We start from the raw sequence: 20,798 nt of genomic DNA on the forward strand, positions 1-20,798 counted from the left end.
GCAGTAAAAGTAGTGGTTTGCTCCCTCTGACTGATATATTATTATATATGACATCATTAGATTATTAATATTGAAGCATCAGTGTTAGAGCAGCATGTTACTGTTGTAGCTGCTGGGAGAATGGGAGAGGAAAGAAGAAAAAACAACGTTCTGATATACAAATCTGTTTTCAGTTTTTGGACTTTATCTCTAATCTTTGATTTTTGCTGAAATATTGGATCATTTGAACATTTATTGAAATGAAACCATGTGAGAAGTTTAGAGGGAAAAATCACTATTCGGTGGAGCTGTTAACAACTCATAGACATCTGAAATGTGACCCTGACTACACACTGCTTTTTGTAAGACGTCAAAAGCCAAAAAAGGGTTGGACACCACTGGTTTCATCTGTAACAATGTGTTGTATTTTAAAAGCTTGTTATATTATCCATTGTGTCAAATCTTCATCTGAAAAGTAACTAAAACTGTCAAATAAATGTAGTGGAGTAGAAAGTACAATATTTTCTTCTGAAATGTAGTGGATTAGAAGTATAAAGTAGCATAAAAAGTACAAATATCTTAAAATTGTACTTAAGTACAGTACTTGAGTAACTGTACAGTTACTTTCCGCCATTGACGTCACAACCTTCGCTCCGCTTGGTCCAAATGTAAGGTCACACGAGGACATAAAAGAAGACGAAGAAGACCATCATTTTTATGAGCTATTTATCTCCACGCTCCTATTGGCTGCTTCTCACCAACGACTCATCGAAACCTTCTGTCATTGGCTAGACTTTCACAGCGCTTTCAGAGCGGTAAACGAACTCGAGCTCGGGATTGGTGGATCCGTCTTTCTGTCAGTTGGATTTGTAAAAAACGGGCAGCTATATATGCGGGTCGCGGTAGGGCGCCGTCGGTCCGGCGTGTGTTGTTTACTGTGAGGTCGGAATATTAACCTGCCGCCCGGCTAAACGTGTCTGGTAAGTTTGTTTAATGTTATTTAGCTACATAAAACTGAACTATGAGCTTAGGAGGTGTTCATTTCCCCCTTAAGATAGCGTTTAACCGTTAGGAAATATGACAGCTCCCGGCTACGGCTATTCGCTGGTGTAGAAACTGTATGTAACACACTGCCTCTATGAATATCGGCGTCAGCTTTACCTTGCAGTGTTGACGGGAGTTATATCAAAGCTCTGCTCAGTTGTGGCTAAAAGGTTAAACTCACACAAGGTTTTATGATAGCATTTATCCGAGCAGGACGTGTAGCTATGCTAATATTCATCCTTATACGTTAGCTCACGTATAAAAAGTTTGAATTCGAAACCGGGTCCATTCCAGCAAGTAGACGACGCTCTAATTTTGGTCTAACCGCCGCTTCCATTTGATTGAAAACATTTGCTTTAAATGTACTCGTAGTCAGTTTTTTTCTTTTATAACGAGCTATCTTTATCAGGAGAATTAGCATAGGTTATTAGATGTAGCTAACTTCACGCAAATTGACTGTAGACTAAGTCATATTGAAGCGCTAACGCCAATAATTGATAAAAAAAATGGTGAAGATTGAAAACAAAAGCTTGACGAATTTGCCCCCAACCTATTAATAGTTGTGATATTTATTTATAAAGGCGGTTCCTCAATTTACATCATCGTTTCAGTTTTAAGGACAGTGATTTTTAAAAAATAAAACTAGGGCTTCAACTAACGATTATTTTCATTATCGATTAATCTGTCGATAATTTTTCTCCATTAATCGACTAGTTGTTTGGTCTATAAAATGTCAGAAAATGGTGAAGCAGGATTACATCCATAAAAGTTTTTTTTTTTTTTTTGTCCACAACCCAAATATTTTTCAGTTTACAGCCATAGACACCAGAAAATATTCATACTTGTGAAGCTAGAATCAGATAATTTGGACTTTTTTTTTCTTCAAAATGACTCCAAATGATTAGTTGATTATCAAAATAGTTGGCTATTAATTTAACTATCACACTACAATTTGATTAATTCCTTGTATTCTTTATTGCAGAGTAAACTCCGTCCTAGATAATCAAAAAGTAAGTGAAGACTCAATTTTTAAGACCTATTGTGAAGTGTTTCATACTGTTATGATATCCCGCATGTCTTTTTTTTTCCGTTGTTGTTATTTACAGAGAAGGACAGACAAGGAGACAGAGAGAGAGAGAAAGGGGATGTTGACTTATCCCTCTGACTTGCTCCCTCAGATAGTTTGCCCAATGGATGAAGATGCTATTCCCCCAAACCCTTTCTATAGTGCACCCCCCCACAGTGAACCTCCACCACCTCTCCTCCCCCTTTCCTCCATCACTCCCAGGTATAGTTGTCCTGGCACCTTTTTGGTTTTCTTTTGCTCTTGGTGTATTTTCCCCTCCTTGCTTTTTGGCACAGATTTTTTTTGTTTTTTTTTTTACTTTTATGTCTATTTTTATGTCTGACTGTCTGATGCGTTTAGGCTTGCGGATATTTTGGCCGATGCCGGCACAGATATTAGGATGTTTTATTTCATTGCAATAGCTTCAGGTGTCTAGTTTCATTAGGTGGAGTTGATTTAAATATACTGTCATCATGCATGGTGCAGATGTCTAAAAACACTTGGCTCCTGTCACCAGTTGAAATGAGCAATATAAACTATATCAACTGAAACGTAGAAAGCATGTAACTGTCATTTTTAAATACTGGTAACATGGTGTAAAAGCAAAGTTGTGTAATGTTTTTAAATGGCTGTAGCTGCACCCATGACTCGGCGCCAAACCTTTGTAATAAATTCATGGCAAGTTCGACAGTAATTATCAGTTCACAGCTGACTCATAACCGGGGTGCAAAATTAACTTTTTTGTCCATGTGCCAAATGGCTAGTGAATGTTCAAATTTTACCAGCCACTTGCATATTTTACCAGCTTCATTGAGTTATCAAAAGTCTTATTTTATCATGTATATTCCTGATATGTTGCACTGATATACAGTATGTTGGCCATAGCTTAGATATTGGTTCCAGTACAAATGTATTTCTGAGCAGTTTCTTGCTGATAATGATTCAAGACTTGACGGCACTTTTTTTTTTTCTCTCTCTCTTCACCGTATCTGAAACAAATATGCTGCTTGTGGGCTGAATTTTCTGATATTTGAAACATTCGCAGCTGTGTGAATGATGGAGTATCTGGCAGCAGAAGACGAGGTCGCATTCAAGGGATCAGAGCCCAAACTCCTAAAAAGCAGAGCGACACTGACAACGGCGCAGCTCAGAAACCATCCAGACAGAATCCGTCCCCCACCAAGAGACAGAGACAGAGGGAGTGTGGGAACATGGTAGGAGTTTAACCTAATAATTTTTATTTAAATCATCTTGAATAATGAAATGAGTCACTGCTCATGCAGCGTCTGTGCATCTCTCTGACTTGTAGGTACAAGTGCCACAGTCCAAGCAGCCGAGAGTTGAAAGCACACACGAGAAACAGGTCAGTTTTTATCTTGCTCCGTTTGTCTTTCATCTCTCTTTTATAGTCTGTCTACACGTCCTTGCTTGTATTTTTCATGCAAGTAAGCTTTCAGCGTGTAATCTGTTTGTGCAGCAGCTGTACGGTAGGGCTGTGTATGCCAACACTGGAGACCTGTACAGTGAACGGGGTGCGAGGGTTAATTGAGTGATTTAATCCTCCTTCACGGTCTGCTGCATCTGACACAGACAAGCAATCGAGTGTCTTAATATGACCCACTAAAGCGTCGACCGCGGATTTTACTGCATGCATTTTATCTTTTATTGTTCCTTTTTCTTATCTTTGTCATGCAAAATTGTAGAAGTGAACCAGTACAAGTGTTTCAAAACACATAAGACTAAATGGGTAATCATGTAAATTGGCAGATATTGAACTTCACTCATTGAAAATAAAAATGTTTTTAAAATCTTAATCCATTAGAAAAGTCCTATTTTTGCAAGAGGGGAATGAGTGAAATTGATAAAAATGGGAGCAGTTAAAGAAATATATATTAATCATGAATGTGTACTGCTTTCACTGAAATGTTTATGCTTTTTTTTTTTTGCAGGATGGATTTGATTTTAGTGCAGCAGAAGAGTGCCAAAATAAGTAAGTGTGCTATTTTTTTTTCTCGCTTAATTATTTAGTTTGATATAAAAATGTCTGTTTTAAACATTTTTAGTTATTTGGAAGAAGCTGCTTACACAAATGTTTTTGTTTTTTTTTGCAAACTTGAGTTGTATTATTCTATAAGTTTTAAAAGCAGTTTTAATAATTTTGGAATAACAGTGAATAAAAATCTGTATTTAAAGTACAGTTGTGTTTGTGAGCAACCAGGTATGGTTTGCATATATTCCATATGGCATGAAATAGCAAGCAAGGGGCACATGGATGTCAACATTTCATAGTTTTTTTGTGTTTTTATTTGAGATATTGACACTGTTTCTGCTTTGTAGTTTGTATTTACCTTAAAGGCTAATTTCTGTTTTCTGTTTTCATTATAGGCAAAAGGATCAGAAAACCCCAAGAAAGAAACCAAATGTCTTTGCTGCAGAAAATGTAGTTGAGCAGTTTGCTGACAATACAACACAGAATCTCGAAGCTACTAAATCTGACATGGATACATGTAAGGAATTGGCTGTTGAACAAGCTGTTGAAAATGCCTCTGCTACGAAAGGATGGGTGATCGGCCCGTTGTTTCAGTCATTAAAGTCGAAGATGGCCAGCTTCACAGAGATAGTTTTGACTCCAGTTAAGCTCTTCAGAGCTAATAGTCCTCCACCGTCCATGGACCATCCACACAAACTCGATGAGTTTGAGCAACAGGCAGATGGGACATCTGACGTTGAAAGCTCAGAGCCAAGCAACATGTTTGTTCCAGAAGGACAATGTGAAAACGGGAATCAGGACGATAAAGTAAATCAAGAGAGTTCTTTGTGTCGAACGAGGCTCCGTGATGGAGGAAGCGAACAAAATGGCAAAAGTGTTGCTCTTGTACATTCTAGGAAATTAGCATTTGATGATGATAATTGTGCAATAACTCAGAATGAAAAAAACTCTGTGCCTTTGCAACACAGCCCCTTACCCTGCATTGTATCCGAGCAGGTTTCAGAACCTATCGGGTCCGTTATTAGGTCCTCTTTCCTTTTACAGCCCTCTGGCAATGTAAGTGCCTCGCATGAATCCAAGTTGTCAAGTGTTGTGGAGGAACAGAAAGGCAAACTGTCCGCCCAGGTTAAACCACTGCCTAGAAAACGCACAGGAAATAGATCTGAGTTAAAGAAACGTACCTGTAAGACTCTTAAATCTGAAGTCAGAAAGGAAGACCCAGAGGTCAGTGATGAGCAGCTTTCTCACGTTACTTCAGTCAGATCAAACAAAGCTGACACCAGTGATACTGATAAGATGTCATTATGTTCCTCAGACTGTTATGCTCAGCCAGATGCAGACTGGCTTCACCATGATGGTGCTGATGATACTGGGAAATTATTAAGTGCCCGTTTGGTTCGACAAAGCCTCCGACAAAGCCTCCAGAGTAACTTTAATGATGCTAAAGAAGAAGCACTTAATCCCACTTTGGATACTCAGCACCTCGAATGTCAGCTTAACTCTGAAACGTATACAGCCGCAGGTCTTGGGAGAGCAAAGAGGGCGGTGAAACTGGACTGTCATTCCCAAGACTTGGTGAAGAGGAAAAGGTTGACAGCAAATACATGTACAGAGGATACAAAAAATCCAGAGTTATTAAATGTGGCTTTGGATGGTGGCATATTGAAAGGGCTAAGACCACTAAGAAAGGAAGCTGTGTCGACAGATAGCATCTTGGACGAGGAGGAAACGCTAAAGCCTGCTAGGAAAAGGCAGGCAGTTTCAACAAGGGCAAATAGGAAAAGCAAAGGTGGACAGGAAATACTTGCTGCATTAAATGAAAAAGTGTTACTCATGCAGACTGAATGTGCCTCTGATGCTATGTCCGTTTGCTCGCTGGATAAAAGCAGCGAGAACAATCAGAAAGGCAGCAAGACGAAGCAAAGTGGTACGTGCAAAAGACTGAAGACGAGAACTGGTCTCGGTAAACCTGACGTAGACACTGATGACAGAATGGATGTGGAAACCACAGTAGGAATCGCTTCTGCAAAACGATCCGAGCAGGAGCAGTTTTCTGAAGTCTTTGACCATCTTTCCGATATAAAGCAGCTCCAGACATTAAGCAAGTGCAGGAATGTAAACAAGAAACCACGGAAAAAGAAATCACCTAACCAAGCAGCTACAAAATCAGACACTTCAGTTTCTACCTCATCAGAACTATCAACAGAGCTGCTAGAACTCAGGCCCGCAGATTTTAGCGCCTCTCAGCATGTGGAAAGAGAAGAGAGCTGGACAACAGGGCTCAGCCAGCCGACCAAGAGACTCAGAACGGATTGTAGAAGTTCTGCTAAATTTTCCGTGTCGGGTAGGACTGAAGAGAAAAAGCAATGTAGCGATAACCTTCATGCGCTAACCAAAGAGAGCCAGCCTAAAGAAGACACAGGTAAAATCTCAACGGATCCTGTGTATTTTGAAATGACACCTTTTGAAAGTGATCACCAACCTGTTTCTTCATCCTCCCAATCTGAGTTAAACTGTTTTGTGAAATTAAATAAATCTAAGAATGCCAAGGATGGAAAAGAAACGAGTACTTGTCCCGCTGGTCCTGAAGCTGGTAACCATAGCAGCATCAGTGCCTCTAGGTTAAGGTCAAGTGCCAGAAGGGTTAACATTAAGCCAAGAAGGTCAGATAACCAAAGGAGAAAATGCAGGGTTTTGCATAGTAGAACACGTACAGGTGAAGATGTGACAAACTCGGTCACTATGGAGGATGCAGATCTCGCTACGACAGGTACACGATCATCAGAAAACCGCAGCTTTTCGAGGCGGTTGTTGCGCAGCTACTCGTGCCCAGAGATCCCCTCCTTCCGTCCCCACGACACGCCCTGGACGTCCTCTCTGCATTCACCGCAGCACAGCCGGATTCACACATCACACCACCAGCACCAGTCCAACCACACTCCTTTCGTCCCTCACGCCCACAAATCCCTGCACCGGGCTCGTCGACACACCGTCTGCAGCGTAGAAGTGGAGAGGGAGATCGCCCCTCTCTGCCTTCGTAAGGAGGTGTACCCTTCCAGGAGATCCGCCCCGTACGACGGCGTCGGCCAACACCTCTCTCCTAGTCTCGCACTTTCTCCCAGCACTTCTTTCTCAGCTCTTGCTTCCTGTTTCCTTTCAAGCCCCCTGGCTTTCCTCTCTAAGAAAATTGACAGCAGAGGAGCTGCTGCCAGCCCTGGCACTTCCACTCATATTTCCTCTCCCATCTCCACCTCTTCGGCATCTCCATTGAGCTCCTCCTCATGGCACCATCCAGGATTCTTCCAAAGAACTGACTCCTCTGGTGCCAACCTGGACTCCAGTAGCAGGTGACACTTCTTCTTTTATACAATAATAAGATGTTCAAATGTGTCAGTGATGTGCTCATGTGAAGTCGTGGTTTGTTTGCAGCAGGAATTCATTGGAGTGTAAGATTGAGAGAAGACAACAGAGTGAGGAAGAGGATGACGGCGAGGACACAAGCTCTTCCAGTCAGGAGTTTGAAGATGTGGGGTTGAGAGAAGAAAAGGCTCTGTCTGATTCTGAAATTAAGGTAAACATTATTTTACATAAAAACATCTCGTACTGCAGGTGTAATAACACATTGTTGATGATCACTGTGTTTTTTTGACTGTTTCTTAGACTAAAGAAGCAGTTTGAGGACTTGGCATTTCGTCGTGAGTTTATGTACATGTACACACAAAATTTGTTGTCTGGATTTAAACTCAGTTGCCAGTCGGGCTGCAACGAATGATTATTTTCATTATCAATTAATCTGCTGATTATTCTCTCGGTTAATTGTTTAGTCTATGAGTTGTCAGATAATAGTGTGAGATGTGCATGATAATTTCTCACATCTCAAGGAGGCGTATTAAAACGTCCTACTTTGTCTTCAAATTTGAGGAGCTGGAACAGGAGAATTTTTAGCATTTCTGTTTTCTAAAATGATTAGTCGACTATGAAAATAGTTGCCGATTGATTTTCTGTCAATCAATAAATCCATTAATTGACTAATTGTTGCAGCTCTAATTGTAAGTTTTTTTTTTTAGTGACATGTGGCTAAAGTAGCCTACAATAAATCCCACCTGCTCTAATATTTTGTCCATCTCATTTATATAAGTGAGGGTGAATTAAACACTAGTAATTAAATATAAACTGTAGATTACTGAGACGAATCATATTGTAACATTCAATATTCCACAAAATATTTAATTATGGCTGTTGAATCAGCACTGTCGTGTATCACCTTTTACAGCGTGTTCACACATGTGGATATAAAGTAGAACGTGCTCTCTGGCTTCTAAGGAATCTGTAGTTCTGTGTGCGTGTTGCGTTTAGCGTGTAATTTACACACTCTGCTCCGACTAGACAATTTTTCCTGATGTAGTTACCATATAATGAATTGACAATGTGGGCGATTTGTTTCCACACGTAATCGTAGAGAAACCGGAGACCAACTCTGTGCTTCCGTTTCCACAGGAATAAAAAGAACGAGCACGGTTGGTTCTCGTCTGTTTGTTGCTTTCACTGCTTCAGAGGACATTTGTATGAAGTGGAGCCTTTTTTCATCTTTCCTCTGTATTGTAGCTGGACGCTGAATCACTGTTGTTCAGCGGGGGGCGCTGGGCTGTAAAACCAGGTCTCATTCAAAGTCAATAACAGCTGTTGCTGTTCCAGCTTTTTAGTCCCTGTGCTTTTGTTGTCGATTGTAAAACTACTGTAACTACAAAGAGCCTTTTTATATTCTGCAGGGTGAAGTCGTTGATACTTCAGCCTCTTGAAAAGTCAGATATATTTTTATATTCCCAGATGGATGCAGGTTTCTATCACATGTTCTATAATATACATCGTTAAAACGGCTATTACATGACCTCAGTTTTGTTATTACTATGTCTTAATGTTTTTAATATGATTTATGTTTGCTAATCAACTTTTTCATCGTCTCAGGTGGTGCAAAAGCACGAAGAACGAGGAAAAGTGTCATCTATTAGAATTCGGAAAACTTTACCCAAACCTCAGAACAACCTGACACCCATGGGCCTCCCCAAACCCATCAGGTATGACCTCTAGAAGCATGACGTTAAAGGTCCACTTGTTAGATTTTCTAAGGTTTCAACCATATTTCAAGGTCTTCATCAGCAACTGGAGGTGGCTCATGTGAGGTGTAAAAACATCAGACAATCACATGATATTATTTATATATTTATTTCAATTCAGTGTTCCTACTATTCCTTTAAATCATTGAAGAACTAATTACATTTATTTATTCACTCGCTGCTTACAAACAGGTCTTAACTTTATCATTTCTGCCTCATTGTTAACATAAAAATTCAACTTGGGTCAACTTGGGCTGCAACTAATTATCATTTTTATTATTGATGAATCTGTTGGTTATTTTCTCAATTAGTAGTTTGGTTTATAAAATGCCAGAAAATGGCAAATCAAGTCAACAACCCAAATATATTATAGTAGAGGACTAGAGAAACCAGAAAATACTCACATTTGAGTTTGAACCAGAGAAAATTTCCTTTTTCTTTCTAAAAAGGAAAAAAAAATCTGATAAGCAAGATGACCAAATTCAGGCAGAAAGTGAGGATCAGCAGTAGGATAGCTGTTACAGATAACTCTGTAAACTCTGGCAAGTAAGCAAGATAAACTGTCATAATTCCTTTGCTGCCACAGTACTGAATAAAGTATTGGTATAAATTTAAAGTAATTAAACATTATTTGCCCAGATAGTGTTTATAAAACCAGTAGCACGTTCACAGAAAATCTTAAGCAATATATCTGTTAGTGTTACCCGCCTGGCTGATAACAAACTCAAGTTGTAAAATATGTGGAAGTTAATAAAGTTTTTATGAATGAGGCCTCTGATGTCTTTGAGCCAAACAAAGTAAACAAACTCCCGTGCTGATATAAGAAATACAAGTTCATGTTTGATCAGCAGAAACAAACACAATATAACGATCTGATGAAAAATCAGATTATAGATAAGTCACTCTACTTCCTCTTGTTGGGTTAGTGTTTGAAATTATTATCACTACTGAGTCGCACTCTGACCTACCACAGAAAGTGAATTTATGTCAGTGTCAGTACATGTATGTCATCTATTGAACACTGTGATTGATATACAGATTGATTGCAACTGTGTTGTTGTTTTTTTCCCCCTTGTGTTTCACCACAGACTGAAAAAGAAGGAGTTTAGTTTGGAAGAAATTTACACCAATAAGAATTTCAGCAAACCCCCTGAAAGGTAAGATCAACATTAGACACACACACACACACACACACACACACACAGATAGACACAAGATATTTTGAAAACATTGAGTCACAAGTTTTTTTTAAGTACACAGTCGAACATCATACATTTGCAGCTTCACCACCTTTTCCCTTTTAGACTTTGGATCAGTCAAACATCTATAGTCAGTTCTGTGTTTCTTAAATCTTAATAGAAGTCGGAGACATTTGTTACTTTAAAAATAAGTCAGATGTTTGATTACTTAAAAAAAACATGCAATAGTTTTTATGTCACAAACAAGACTAAAAGAAACTGCAGAACTCTAGCACTCACACAATGCTCATTACACACTAGAAAACATACACTGCATACATACTACTACATAGTACTTATACACAGTATAAACTGGACTATATACTAATCTTTATATTCTTCTTCTTTGCTGTTAGTACACAACAAGTTTAAAATACTTGACTGTTGTGTTCAAACAGAAATGATACAATAAGTTGCACCTTCAGGACAAGAAACTGCAACTTTTTAAAGCAACTGTTGGTGAAACTTCACAAAGAGCAAAATGTTTCCCAAAAAAAGTTATTTTTTGTTTTCTGACGTGTTGGTGAAGCTGTTTCACCTCAAACTGTTGCTGCTAGTAGAGAAAAAAAGCAAAGTTTGACCCGAGGAAAGTGCTGTTCATGCATCATTGGTAATAAATAACATCATAAACTTCCTACTACTCACTGAAGTCAGTCATTGATAGAAATTTGTCACTCGTGTTTCAGCCGTCTGGAGACCATATTCGAGGTGCCGCTCAGTCGCCGCAACGGTTCCGAGTCCCAGTTCGGCCAGAGGCGCGTCAAACGATTTCTGGAGTTCCTAGAAGTCGGCGAGGCCAGAAAACCAAAGAAGCCGCTCGTTGGCGTCGGAAAGGCGGGGATTTCGACGTCCAGGACGAGGCGAGGAGGCTTCCCTAAAGACGAACCCTCCCTTATCGTGCAGGATGTGGACTCGCTTCTCTGTGCCAAACTCGATCAGCTGAATTTGTGGCTGATACACGATCAGAAAGACAGTTGACATTTGCCTCTTGTATGGCGATTGTAAGGCAGCCATTAAAAAAAACAACAACAAAAAAAAAAAACACTGCAACAGATCATGCTGTCTATACGACTATTTCTTTAGACCTTTTCTAACGTATTTCCAACATGAAGATTCACATATGAGCTCTTTTCGGGTCGACACAATCAGTATATAAATGTTGTGGTGACAAGTTATTAAGGAAGAATTACACTTTTTATTCTGTAGCATTTGTAGCCTGCAAGTTGAAGAACGATGCAACATAGCACCATAAACGTATTGCCTCCATAGAAGGTGGTTATAAACACTTAAAACATGGTGATAAAAGTGAATTATAAGTCACTTTTTGTATTCATTAACGCACTCAAACCTCTGCCGTCCATTTCCTCTCCCCCTCCACACACACACACACACACACCGGCCATTTTCAACCTGCCATACATGAAACAATCTAGAAACAAGTCGACCTCCATGATTTAAACACTTGTACAGTATCATAGCATTTATTCTCAAGTTTTCTTTGTTTTTTTTTCCTCTCAGAACTACCTAGAGTGTTAAAAAAAACTGCACAACATCCCCTACAAGGCTGCGGGATGACGCCATTTTTGTTACAATGACTGTTTCTCTTCAAAAATGATGCAGAACACAAACAATTTTTTTTTCTTCTGCTGCACAGTTCTCACATGTTGGAAGAAAGAAACTGTTTTTACATGAATAGTTATGACCTTGCAGCATCATTGTGAGTCTTTTTTTTGTAATGAAAGGCAGCTATTTTTTATTAAATGCTGAATATAACTTAAAACATGCCAGCAGGAGATTTGTAAGTTCATTCGCTAAAAAAAAAACAACAAAAAAAAAACAAGTTTCTGTCCTTACCCAGTCAGTGTGTGTCTGCGAGTAGCGATGGACCGTGTAAAATCAGTTTACTCAGCTCAGGGCAGACGCTGTTCACTTATTTGTGTTTTTCAGGTTTTAAGGCTGAAGAGGTTTTTGTTGTATAAAATGTATTAAAATGTAATAGAAACAATAGAAAGCATTTTTAATCAAGAGTGGGAGGTGTCCAGATTCCACTGCTGGCTAGCTCTTTTTTTTTTTTTGTCTTTACTACCTGTGGTTCTCTCTGGATTGTCTTGTGGTGTCTATATTTGTGTAACTTGATAAACTGCCTGTTGTTTTTTTTTGTTTTTGTTTCTTGGTCATGCCAAATGTTTAATGTTGCCTTAACTGTAAGATTTATCTGTTTTTAAATGGATGTTTTGTAGGTCGTATTTGTAATCGTTGCCGTTTTTATGAGGGTATGTCAAGATGCTTCAAGCAGCTCAGAGCACAAAAGTTTGTTGTTTTTTCTTTTGTTGTCATTTTATTATAAAATTGTTTTGTATAAAAGCACAACATATTGATACATTTGACATTAATAAAGATAATATGGTAACAATGCAATAATGCTGAATTGTTAAAAGTGTAAACTGGGGCAGCAGTTCTTTGATCTCTTGGTCTCTGATAGACATAGTCCTTCCTAGTCCCCTCGTGTTTCATGTAACTAAAAGCTTCTTCGTGGTTTGTAGTCGTTGATAAGCAGCTTCGTACCGACCGCTGCGTCGGTAACACAACCATCCAAAATCAGACGATGCTGGTTTTATCCTCTGTCTGTGGAGCTGTTTTTAAAAGTCCATCAGTCTATCAGAGTGATGAGATATGAGATCAGTATCATCAACATAGGCGTTAAAACCAGAATGGAAACCCATGTGGCGATGGAGATGATGCCGAGCTTCTTCGCCCGTTGTGTATACTTCTCAGCTGCGGCTTGATCTGGTTCTCGCTCAGCCTGTCGCAGCAAGGAAAAAAGACAATATTGTGAATTATTTAAGTGACAGCAGAGATGAAGCAGAGCATCTTTTGCCTTTCTTTGGTTTTTTTTTTTTGTGATTAATTGTTCGAACTGGTAAACACGAGCTTGTCTGCCGGCTTTAAGCTTTGACGTTCAGATTGACAGGTGAGAGAAAAACTGAGGCAGAAAAAAAGAAAAATATAAAATATACCTTGACTGAATTTATTAAAGCCTTGATCCCGATGCAGGAGATCCCGCAGACGATGCTGCAGACGGCCAGCTTCCTGTGATGTTTGTCGCTGCAGCAGGACGCGGCGGCGATGCTGATCACTTGATGGCAAGTATCATTATTTTTTGCTTCACCTGATCCTGCAACAGTGCTTAACGGGGTCTCTTCATCCACCGTTATATTTGTCTGAGATGAGTTAGACATTTCTGCAAATAATAATAAAAAAAGAAAGCACTTAAATGATTTGAGTAATTTAAAAAAGAGAGTCTCAAGCTAAGAATAATTGTATGACCTGTGAGTGGCTGCTGTATGGTTTTTAAGTTGGTTCCCTCTTGATAGGATTGTTTGTTTTTAAGATAAAGGCACTTCTAATGAACTGGTTGCACCTCCGGGGACAAACCCTGCCTAGGTAAATGTTTAGTTTACTATAATTTAGTGTTCCCGGTCTGTGAGAAACAAGTTTTCATGTGGTCTTTTCAGGATTATGTGGCGAGTTGTTTTATGCCTCACTGACTACATTTTATTTACACTGTGTTTGATCTATTGTTCCATTCATCTTCCTGCTTACATTCTTTAAATAAAATAATAGCCTGGAGTCACCAACCTGTAACATCACAACATTTTCAGTTGTCTTAAAACAGTCAGGTGTTCATATGAACATTGAAACTGGGATCTTCTAATGGTCAGTATGAACAGGAGGAACGATTAAAGCAGTGGTGGAAGAAATACCAGTGCAGCAATGTTGAAATACTCCATTACAAGTAAAAGTTCTGCATGACAATCCTACAGTAAAAGTACATAAGTATAATGAGCTTGATGTAGTTAAAGTATTGCAGTAAAAGTAGTGGTTTGGTCCCTCTGACTGATATATTATTATATATGACATCATTAGATTATTAATAGTGAAGCATCAGTGTTAGAGCAGCATGTTATTGTTGTAGCTGCTGGAGGTGGAGCTAGTTTCAACTACTTTATATACAGTTAGCTAGTTTAGTCCACTGCTTCCCAACCTAGGGTGGGGCCCCTCCAAAGGGTCAGCAGATAAATCTGAGGGGTCATGAGATGATTAATGGGAGAGGAAAGAAGAAAAAACAAAGTTCAGATACACACATCTGTTTTCAGTTTCTGGGGTTTTCCTCTAATCTTTTATTTCTGGTGAAATATTGGATCATTTGAACATTTATTGAAATGAAACCATGTGAGAAGTTTAGAGGGAAAAACCACCATTTGTTGGAGCTGTTAACAACTCATAGACATCTGACATGTCACTCCGACTACACACTGCTTTTTGTAAGATGTCAAAAGCCAAAAAGGTTGGAAACCACTGGTTTCATCTTTAACAATGTGTTGTATTTTAAAAGCTTGTTATATTATCCATTGTGTCAAATCTTCATCTGAAAAGTAACTAAAACTGTCAAATAAATGTAGTGGAGTAGAAAGTACAATATTTCCCTCTGAAATGTAGTGGAGTGGAAGTATAAAGTAGCAGAAAATACTCAAGTAAAGTACAAGTACCTCAAAGTTGTACTTAAGTAACTAAGTAAATGTTACTTTCCATCACTGGATTACAGGAGGGAAAAACGTGTCAATGTTTATTTGGGCAACTGACTTGTTTTGTGACAGACTTGAAAAAGTGTGAACCAGTCCTTTAAATCTGAGATATTTATTATGACATCACACCAGAATCAACCCACGCATGATTTGGTGCAACGGGATTTAAAGGAGGTTCCAGAGAGTTGAAACTGATCTGCTTGTTACATCCTCTCACTGACATCTACACAATGCTTTGATTCATGCTGACAACAGAAAATGTTCTCAGTGTAACAGTTTTATCTGACCTGCTCACGTCGTCTACAGCTCAGAGCACAACAATCTAAGTTAAAAGAATTTTAAAACAGTTGTCATCTACATGTCTTAACGTGTTCTGAGAAATAGTCAGATGGTGTGTTCTGAACATGGGAATTTCTCTGTGCGGGGTATTTCCAACATGAAACAGAAAGTAATCTATAAATGGCGTAACATCAGAAACAATGTTCTGTCAACAGTTCCCTGTTGACAGGGTATGATTACATTTTTTAAAAATGTCAAAACTTCTTGCTTGGCTGCTGAGCTGTCACAGAGAAATGAAAACATAAAATGCTTAAAACTTATCTCATCTCTGATTTGATCAAAGAATGGCATGCAGCACACCCATATACTCTTCTTGTTTTTCTCTTTGAAAGAGTGTCGGAGCGGTTTAGTGTGTGGTAGTTTCATTGTGTAATGTTAGACAGAGCTGTGAATCATTTGTGGTGAGATGCTAAATGTGTTCTCACATATAGAAGCGTGGGAAACATTGAATATGGGTTAAAATAATGGAAGTAGTTCTGTTTTGTTAATTGACAAATGAAATCTTAATGACAAGAGGAAGCAGATACTTCATATGTTTGAATGAGAAAACAGAACAGTTTAAACACAATTAAACCCCATTTGAATGTCGAATTCTTACTTAAAAGTACAGACCTGATCCAAATTTAAAGGCTTTGAACACTCCCTCGGATTTTAAAGTCTTGATCAGATAGTCGGCAGGTGTCTTCTTCTTCTTCTTCTTATAAACGGTCTTCTTCTAGTTTAAATCTTCTTCCTTTTACGTGTGAAAGCTTTGGTTGAAACGTCCACACGTGGTCATCCAAACCTGACGTTTGTCCTCGTAGTAGTCGTTGAGTCTCAACAGATAAGAGCTCTGAAGCCGACCTGCTCCTCTTTGCTGTCTAAGCTGCTGAATGACATGACTAAGAAAGCCGGGAGTGAAACTCCCTGTGAAACTTACACGCCCATTTACTGCTCAGATCTTTCCCTCTCCTCTTGGCTTTTCTTCCCACACAGACGCCTGTAAAACACTTCAGTTCACTCGGCTACAGTAGTTGTCACATACTGCTCCTTGTTATCGCAGTTTCTGTCTATCTATATTATTAGTAACAATGTCACAGACGGTTTTACAACCCTTTTCCTGCTGTCTTCTCTCACATTCCTGAGGGAAGGTGTGTCAGTACTTGTCTCGCCTTGAAGGGGAAACACTCACAGCCTCTTTGTTTTGTAAATTCATCCTAGAAGGCCAAACATGCTATTCTTTAAGTGTTTGCTTATTATTCTTTCTTGGTTTATAAGTGTTTCTTGGCTCCTGTCATCCCCATGATCTGTGAACAACTGATAAGGAATATTTGTTCCTTCATAACTCAGGAATTCACAAGTACCTGTCTGCATGTTTTTTCCCGAGCTGACGTCACCCCGCCCCACCTGCCAGCTGGATCTTTGCCTCACGGTGACGAGGGAGGGATCCTCTGTGGCTCCATGCTGATGTGTTATTTATAAATATGGTAACTATATCTGGCCTTGCTTCATAGTTTTTAATACATGTCAGTCATCCTCAGCTCAAATAAATGATTGTCTAGAAAGAGTTCGGACTAGTCAGAGGAAGACTGCGGAGAGAGATTTTTGTATCTGATTGAAGTGGCCAAAATAACAACAGGTGCTGTTAGATAACAAGAGTCTAAAGTCACTGTGTGCTTTAAAAGCTGTAGATGCTCCACAGTGAGAAATGTTTAAAAAAAAGGAAAAAAAAGTTAAATTAATGATTAACTTCCTCCAAACTGCACGACACACGGCTGGTTTAGGTGTATTTTGAATTGAAACAGAAGAGTTTACAAATATATCAAATGTTACAGACTGAATTTTTGTGCGTACGAAATGTAGAATATTTCTGTTTAATGTGATGTTGCAGCTGTAAGAAAAAAATGCAGTGTAATGCCGTCAGATTGAGAAACATGTAGCTTCAATAAAGTTAAAACATGTTGAGTCAGAATAGCGTGGAAAAGGTTTTTCTTTTCTAACTGTAAAGCTTATTAAACTTTACTTTATTTATATAGCACTTGAAAAGCATATGTCTGTAAACACATACAAGCAATAAGGACATATATGTGCATAACAGATGTGAAAATAAAGCAAGATTAAAATAGAAACAAGTCTAAACACACACACAGAAATCAGATAGAAATAAGAACAGATTAAACACAATTAAAAGCCGGAGAATAAAAGTGAGTCTTGTGGTGAATCTTCAGGGTCTGGTGGAGCTGTAAGGAGGTGAGAAGTTCTGAGATATATATGTAGGGAGAGATTTATAGAAAATAAGAAGAATTTTGAATTTTACCCTGAAACGAGCGGGGAGCCAGTCTACGGATGCCAGGATAAAGGTGATGTGGTCTCGTTTCTTGGACCTTGTTAATAAGCAGGCAGCAGCGTCGTGGATGGAAGTTGAAAACAGGAAATAACAACTTGATAGATGCCTTCGGTAGGTAGAGGAAGTTACAGCAGTTCAGCCTTTCTTCAGAGGGTAAGAGGAAATGTTTAATTTTAAGCAGAAAGGAGATGGAAGACAGTAACAGTGGTATGTTGTAGGCGGGCTAAAGAGTACAAAGTCTGTCTTGTCCTCATTTAACTGAGGGAAGTTAAAAGCTAACCAGTCTTTGATGTCTTGGAGACACCTCTATAATTTGGCCTGATTTTGGGAATTGTGGGAGGCAGCAAAAAGAGATGTTATGAGTTTGGATGATTGTTCCCAGTGGGAGCATGTAAAGTTCAGTGGGTGTATATAATTTTGCTGTTGATTATGTTTTGGTTGATAGTGAATTTGACTGAAAAATAAGAGTTGCGTGATGCTTATGAGCCTCTTCACTCTTGAACATCACTGGAACACACCTGCCTGACATCGAGGACGTCTACACAGAGAGCTACAAACATCACCGAGGACCTTCGATCTCCAGGAACATCCTCAGACTCACACGTCAGGATTCAGGAGCAGCTTTTTCTTCCGTAAACTATAACCTTGCATCCCCTCCACATCACATCTCACTCCTCTGACATATCATGTATGCATTCATGGACAGTACAGCTCCAAATGTATGCAACAGAACAATGTATAATAACCACAGAGATCAGTGCAGTACAACTGTATAAAGAGGCTACTTTGCAATTCAGTACAATAATACAATAATTATACAGTTTCAACATCTATTCTCATTTACATACTTTTGCCATACAACTCACTATAACAACTACTTTGATACATGTATCTAGATTTTTATACCTTATTTATACCTAATATAGCTTTTATGTAATGGATGTCTGTTTTTTATGGGCGTTATTGTACAATTTAAAGTATTTTTATGCTGTTATTTTATATTGTATGTGTTGTTACCAGTGTAACTGTATATTATATTTTATATATCATACTGTAATAACTGTAATTCCACTACTTTTGACGGTAACTAGTAATTAAATTCAAATTAAATAATGCAATTACAATTACTGACATTTAAATGGGCTAGTTACTCGTTACTCGTTACTTTTGTCTTCTGTGAATATAGTGACCAGCTGTAGATGACAGCACACAAACACACAACACAAACACAGCGTCATCTGACCTTAAAGTGACGTCATTGCAGCCAGCTCGTGGTAAAACATCACCCTCGTTTCTGGAGTTATAATGTTATAACGTAAAACCAGTTTCTCAACTGCTGCTGCTATTCTTGGTTCGAGTTGTGGATGTGCGGTAAAACCCGCAGCGGATTTCATGAAACTGGATTGGACTGAACTGATTTTTTTTGGGGGGGTTGTGGGGAAAAACAAAACGGACTCTTTACCAAGTGGATTGAACTCTGAGATTTTGGCACTTTCGCGTTAAGCTTCAATTATACTCCCGAGCGAACGCGTACGCGGACAGCTGCGGACACTAAGGAAGCTGAAATTATAGTTTCCGCGTCCGCGAGGGTCCGCGTGATGTAAATTTCGTCAACAGAGGGTGTGCGCGTAGGCTACGTGCGGACATCCGCGTACCTGCAAACAACGCTGTCTCCTTGTAGACGGCGATCTACTGCGCATGTGTGGAACGTGTCCTCCAAGCGGACTCCTGAAAGTAGTATTAACAGAACAACTAACTGTCTGTGGTGTCTACAGAAACACAGTGTTGTGACACAACAAATTGCACGTACACGGATGTCCTCACAGAGCCTACGCGTACACACTCTGATGATGACGTCATGTGGACCCTAGCAAACCCTTGCAAACCCGCGCAGACTTGGAAAGTATAATTTCAGCTTTAAGTAGTGTAAAAGTTACTTTCCTTAGTAACTAGTTACTTTTTATACGCAGTAACTGGTAAGTAATTTAGTTACTTTTTAAGAGAAGTAACCAGTAACTGTAACTAATTACTAATTTTCAGTAATGTTGAAATTATACTATCCGTGTCCGTGAGGGTCCGCTAGGGTCCGCATGATGTAAATTTCGTCATCAGAGAGTATACGCGTAGGCTCTGTGAGGACATCCGCGTACGTGCAATTTGTTGTGTCCGCGCGGTCACAACGCTGTGTTCCTGTAGACGAAGATCTACTGCGCATGTGTGGAACATATCCTCCAAGCGGACCCTAGAAGGTAGAATAAACAGGACAACTACCCGTCCGTTATGTCTGCAGCTGTCCGCTTGGGAGTATAAATGAAGCTTAGTTTGCCCAACACTGGTTGCTACTTTTATATCGTTATTGGCATCTGACTGGAGATGAAACTGCAGTTTTGTTGACAGAGATGATGACAATAAAGTTCAAGTATGTGTGGTTTGGTAGTCGTTCAAAGTCATAGTAAAATAAACTTTATTATAGGGATGATTCTTTTGAGTTATTTTTAATCAGCTTTATTGAGACGAGTTTACAGTACCTTGTGTACACAACTGGTGTCTATAAACACGCCAGAGGGATTAAAGGCTGTAATAAAAGAAAATAAATATATTTTAATGCTCACAGGAGTCTTAAGTTTTAACAGCTTTTCTGTTTGTATATTCAGATGTAGAAAAATGTTTGATATGGACAATCAGCTCTGAAAAGTTTGGCTTCTTGCTTTAAAAATTTGATGTGTGGATATAAAATTTGGCCAAAATAATAAACAAATTTATTAAATAAAACTGAGTCATATTCAGTGAATCCTTGCTTTTAATTTGACAAGCTTACATTATTAATTTCTAGTCGACATGGTGGGTGTATGTGATGTGCTGTTGTGTGTAGCTTTGTATTTTGTATGTGTCCTGTGTGTTTTTTGCTTTGTACTGTTAGTTATTGTGCTGTTATATGTTTTAATTGTAAGGGACTGCAGATGAAAATTAGCTATAAGCTAACTCTGGTGCTGTACATCAAATGGTAACATTTATGTTTAACACTGTACATGGTCCCAATAAATACATTTCAAATAATATTTTTAATGTGAGGGTAGATTTGATCAGCAATGAAATGCAACAATTTACTCCACAGT

At 38.9% G+C, this 20,798-nt stretch overlaps 2 protein-coding genes across 7 annotated transcripts; one reads left to right on the plus strand and one right to left on the minus strand.

Annotated features, from left to right (window-relative positions):
* The first annotated feature begins 804 nt into the window (after positions 1–804).
* On the plus strand, positions 805–11,538 carry prr14 (proline rich 14). 3 transcript variants are annotated; one of them, XM_044332032.1, is made up of 11 exons: positions 805–959; positions 2,006–2,033; positions 2,130–2,311; positions 3,135–3,303; positions 3,399–3,452; positions 4,039–4,079; positions 4,475–7,426; positions 7,512–7,650; positions 9,045–9,154; positions 10,282–10,350; positions 11,118–11,538. In XM_044332032.1, exons 3-11 carry the CDS (start codon positions 2,169–2,171, stop codon positions 11,407–11,409), a joined length of 3,969 nt encoding a protein of 1,322 aa, XP_044187967.1. In that variant the 5' UTR covers positions 805–959; positions 2,006–2,033; positions 2,130–2,168; the 3' UTR covers positions 11,410–11,538. The 3 variants fall into 3 exon arrangements, with proteins under 3 accessions (XP_044187967.1, XP_044187966.1, XP_044187968.1); XM_044332031.1 differs by having other exon boundaries at positions 809–959; positions 7,509–7,650; XM_044332033.1 differs by having other exon boundaries at positions 809–959; positions 2,202–2,311; positions 7,509–7,650.
* Positions 11,539–12,426: 888 nt separating this feature from the next.
* Positions 12,427–20,474, minus strand: LOC122967403 (transmembrane protein 265-like). 4 transcript variants are annotated; one of them, XR_006398593.1, is made up of 4 exons: positions 17,653–20,474; positions 15,969–17,575; positions 13,449–13,672; positions 12,427–13,234 (listed from the first exon to the last, which is right to left on the minus strand). XR_006398593.1 is itself a non-coding variant. In XM_044332037.1 (2 exons), the coding sequence occupies exons 1-2, from the start codon at positions 13,668–13,670 to the stop codon at positions 13,082–13,084; spliced, it is 375 nt and encodes a 124-aa protein (XP_044187972.1). In that variant the 5' UTR covers positions 13,671–14,168; the 3' UTR covers positions 12,427–13,081. The 4 variants fall into 4 exon arrangements, 1 of the variants encoding a protein (XP_044187972.1); XR_006398592.1 differs by lacking the exon at positions 15,969–17,575 and having other exon boundaries at positions 17,653–20,463; XR_006398591.1 differs by having other exon boundaries at positions 15,969–20,460.
* Positions 20,475–20,798: the final 324 nt, after the last annotated feature.

This window comes from Thunnus albacares, chromosome 17, assembly GCF_914725855.1.
Source record: "Thunnus albacares chromosome 17, fThuAlb1.1, whole genome shotgun sequence".
Lineage (NCBI taxonomy): Eukaryota > Metazoa > Chordata > Actinopteri > Scombriformes > Scombridae > Thunnus > Thunnus albacares.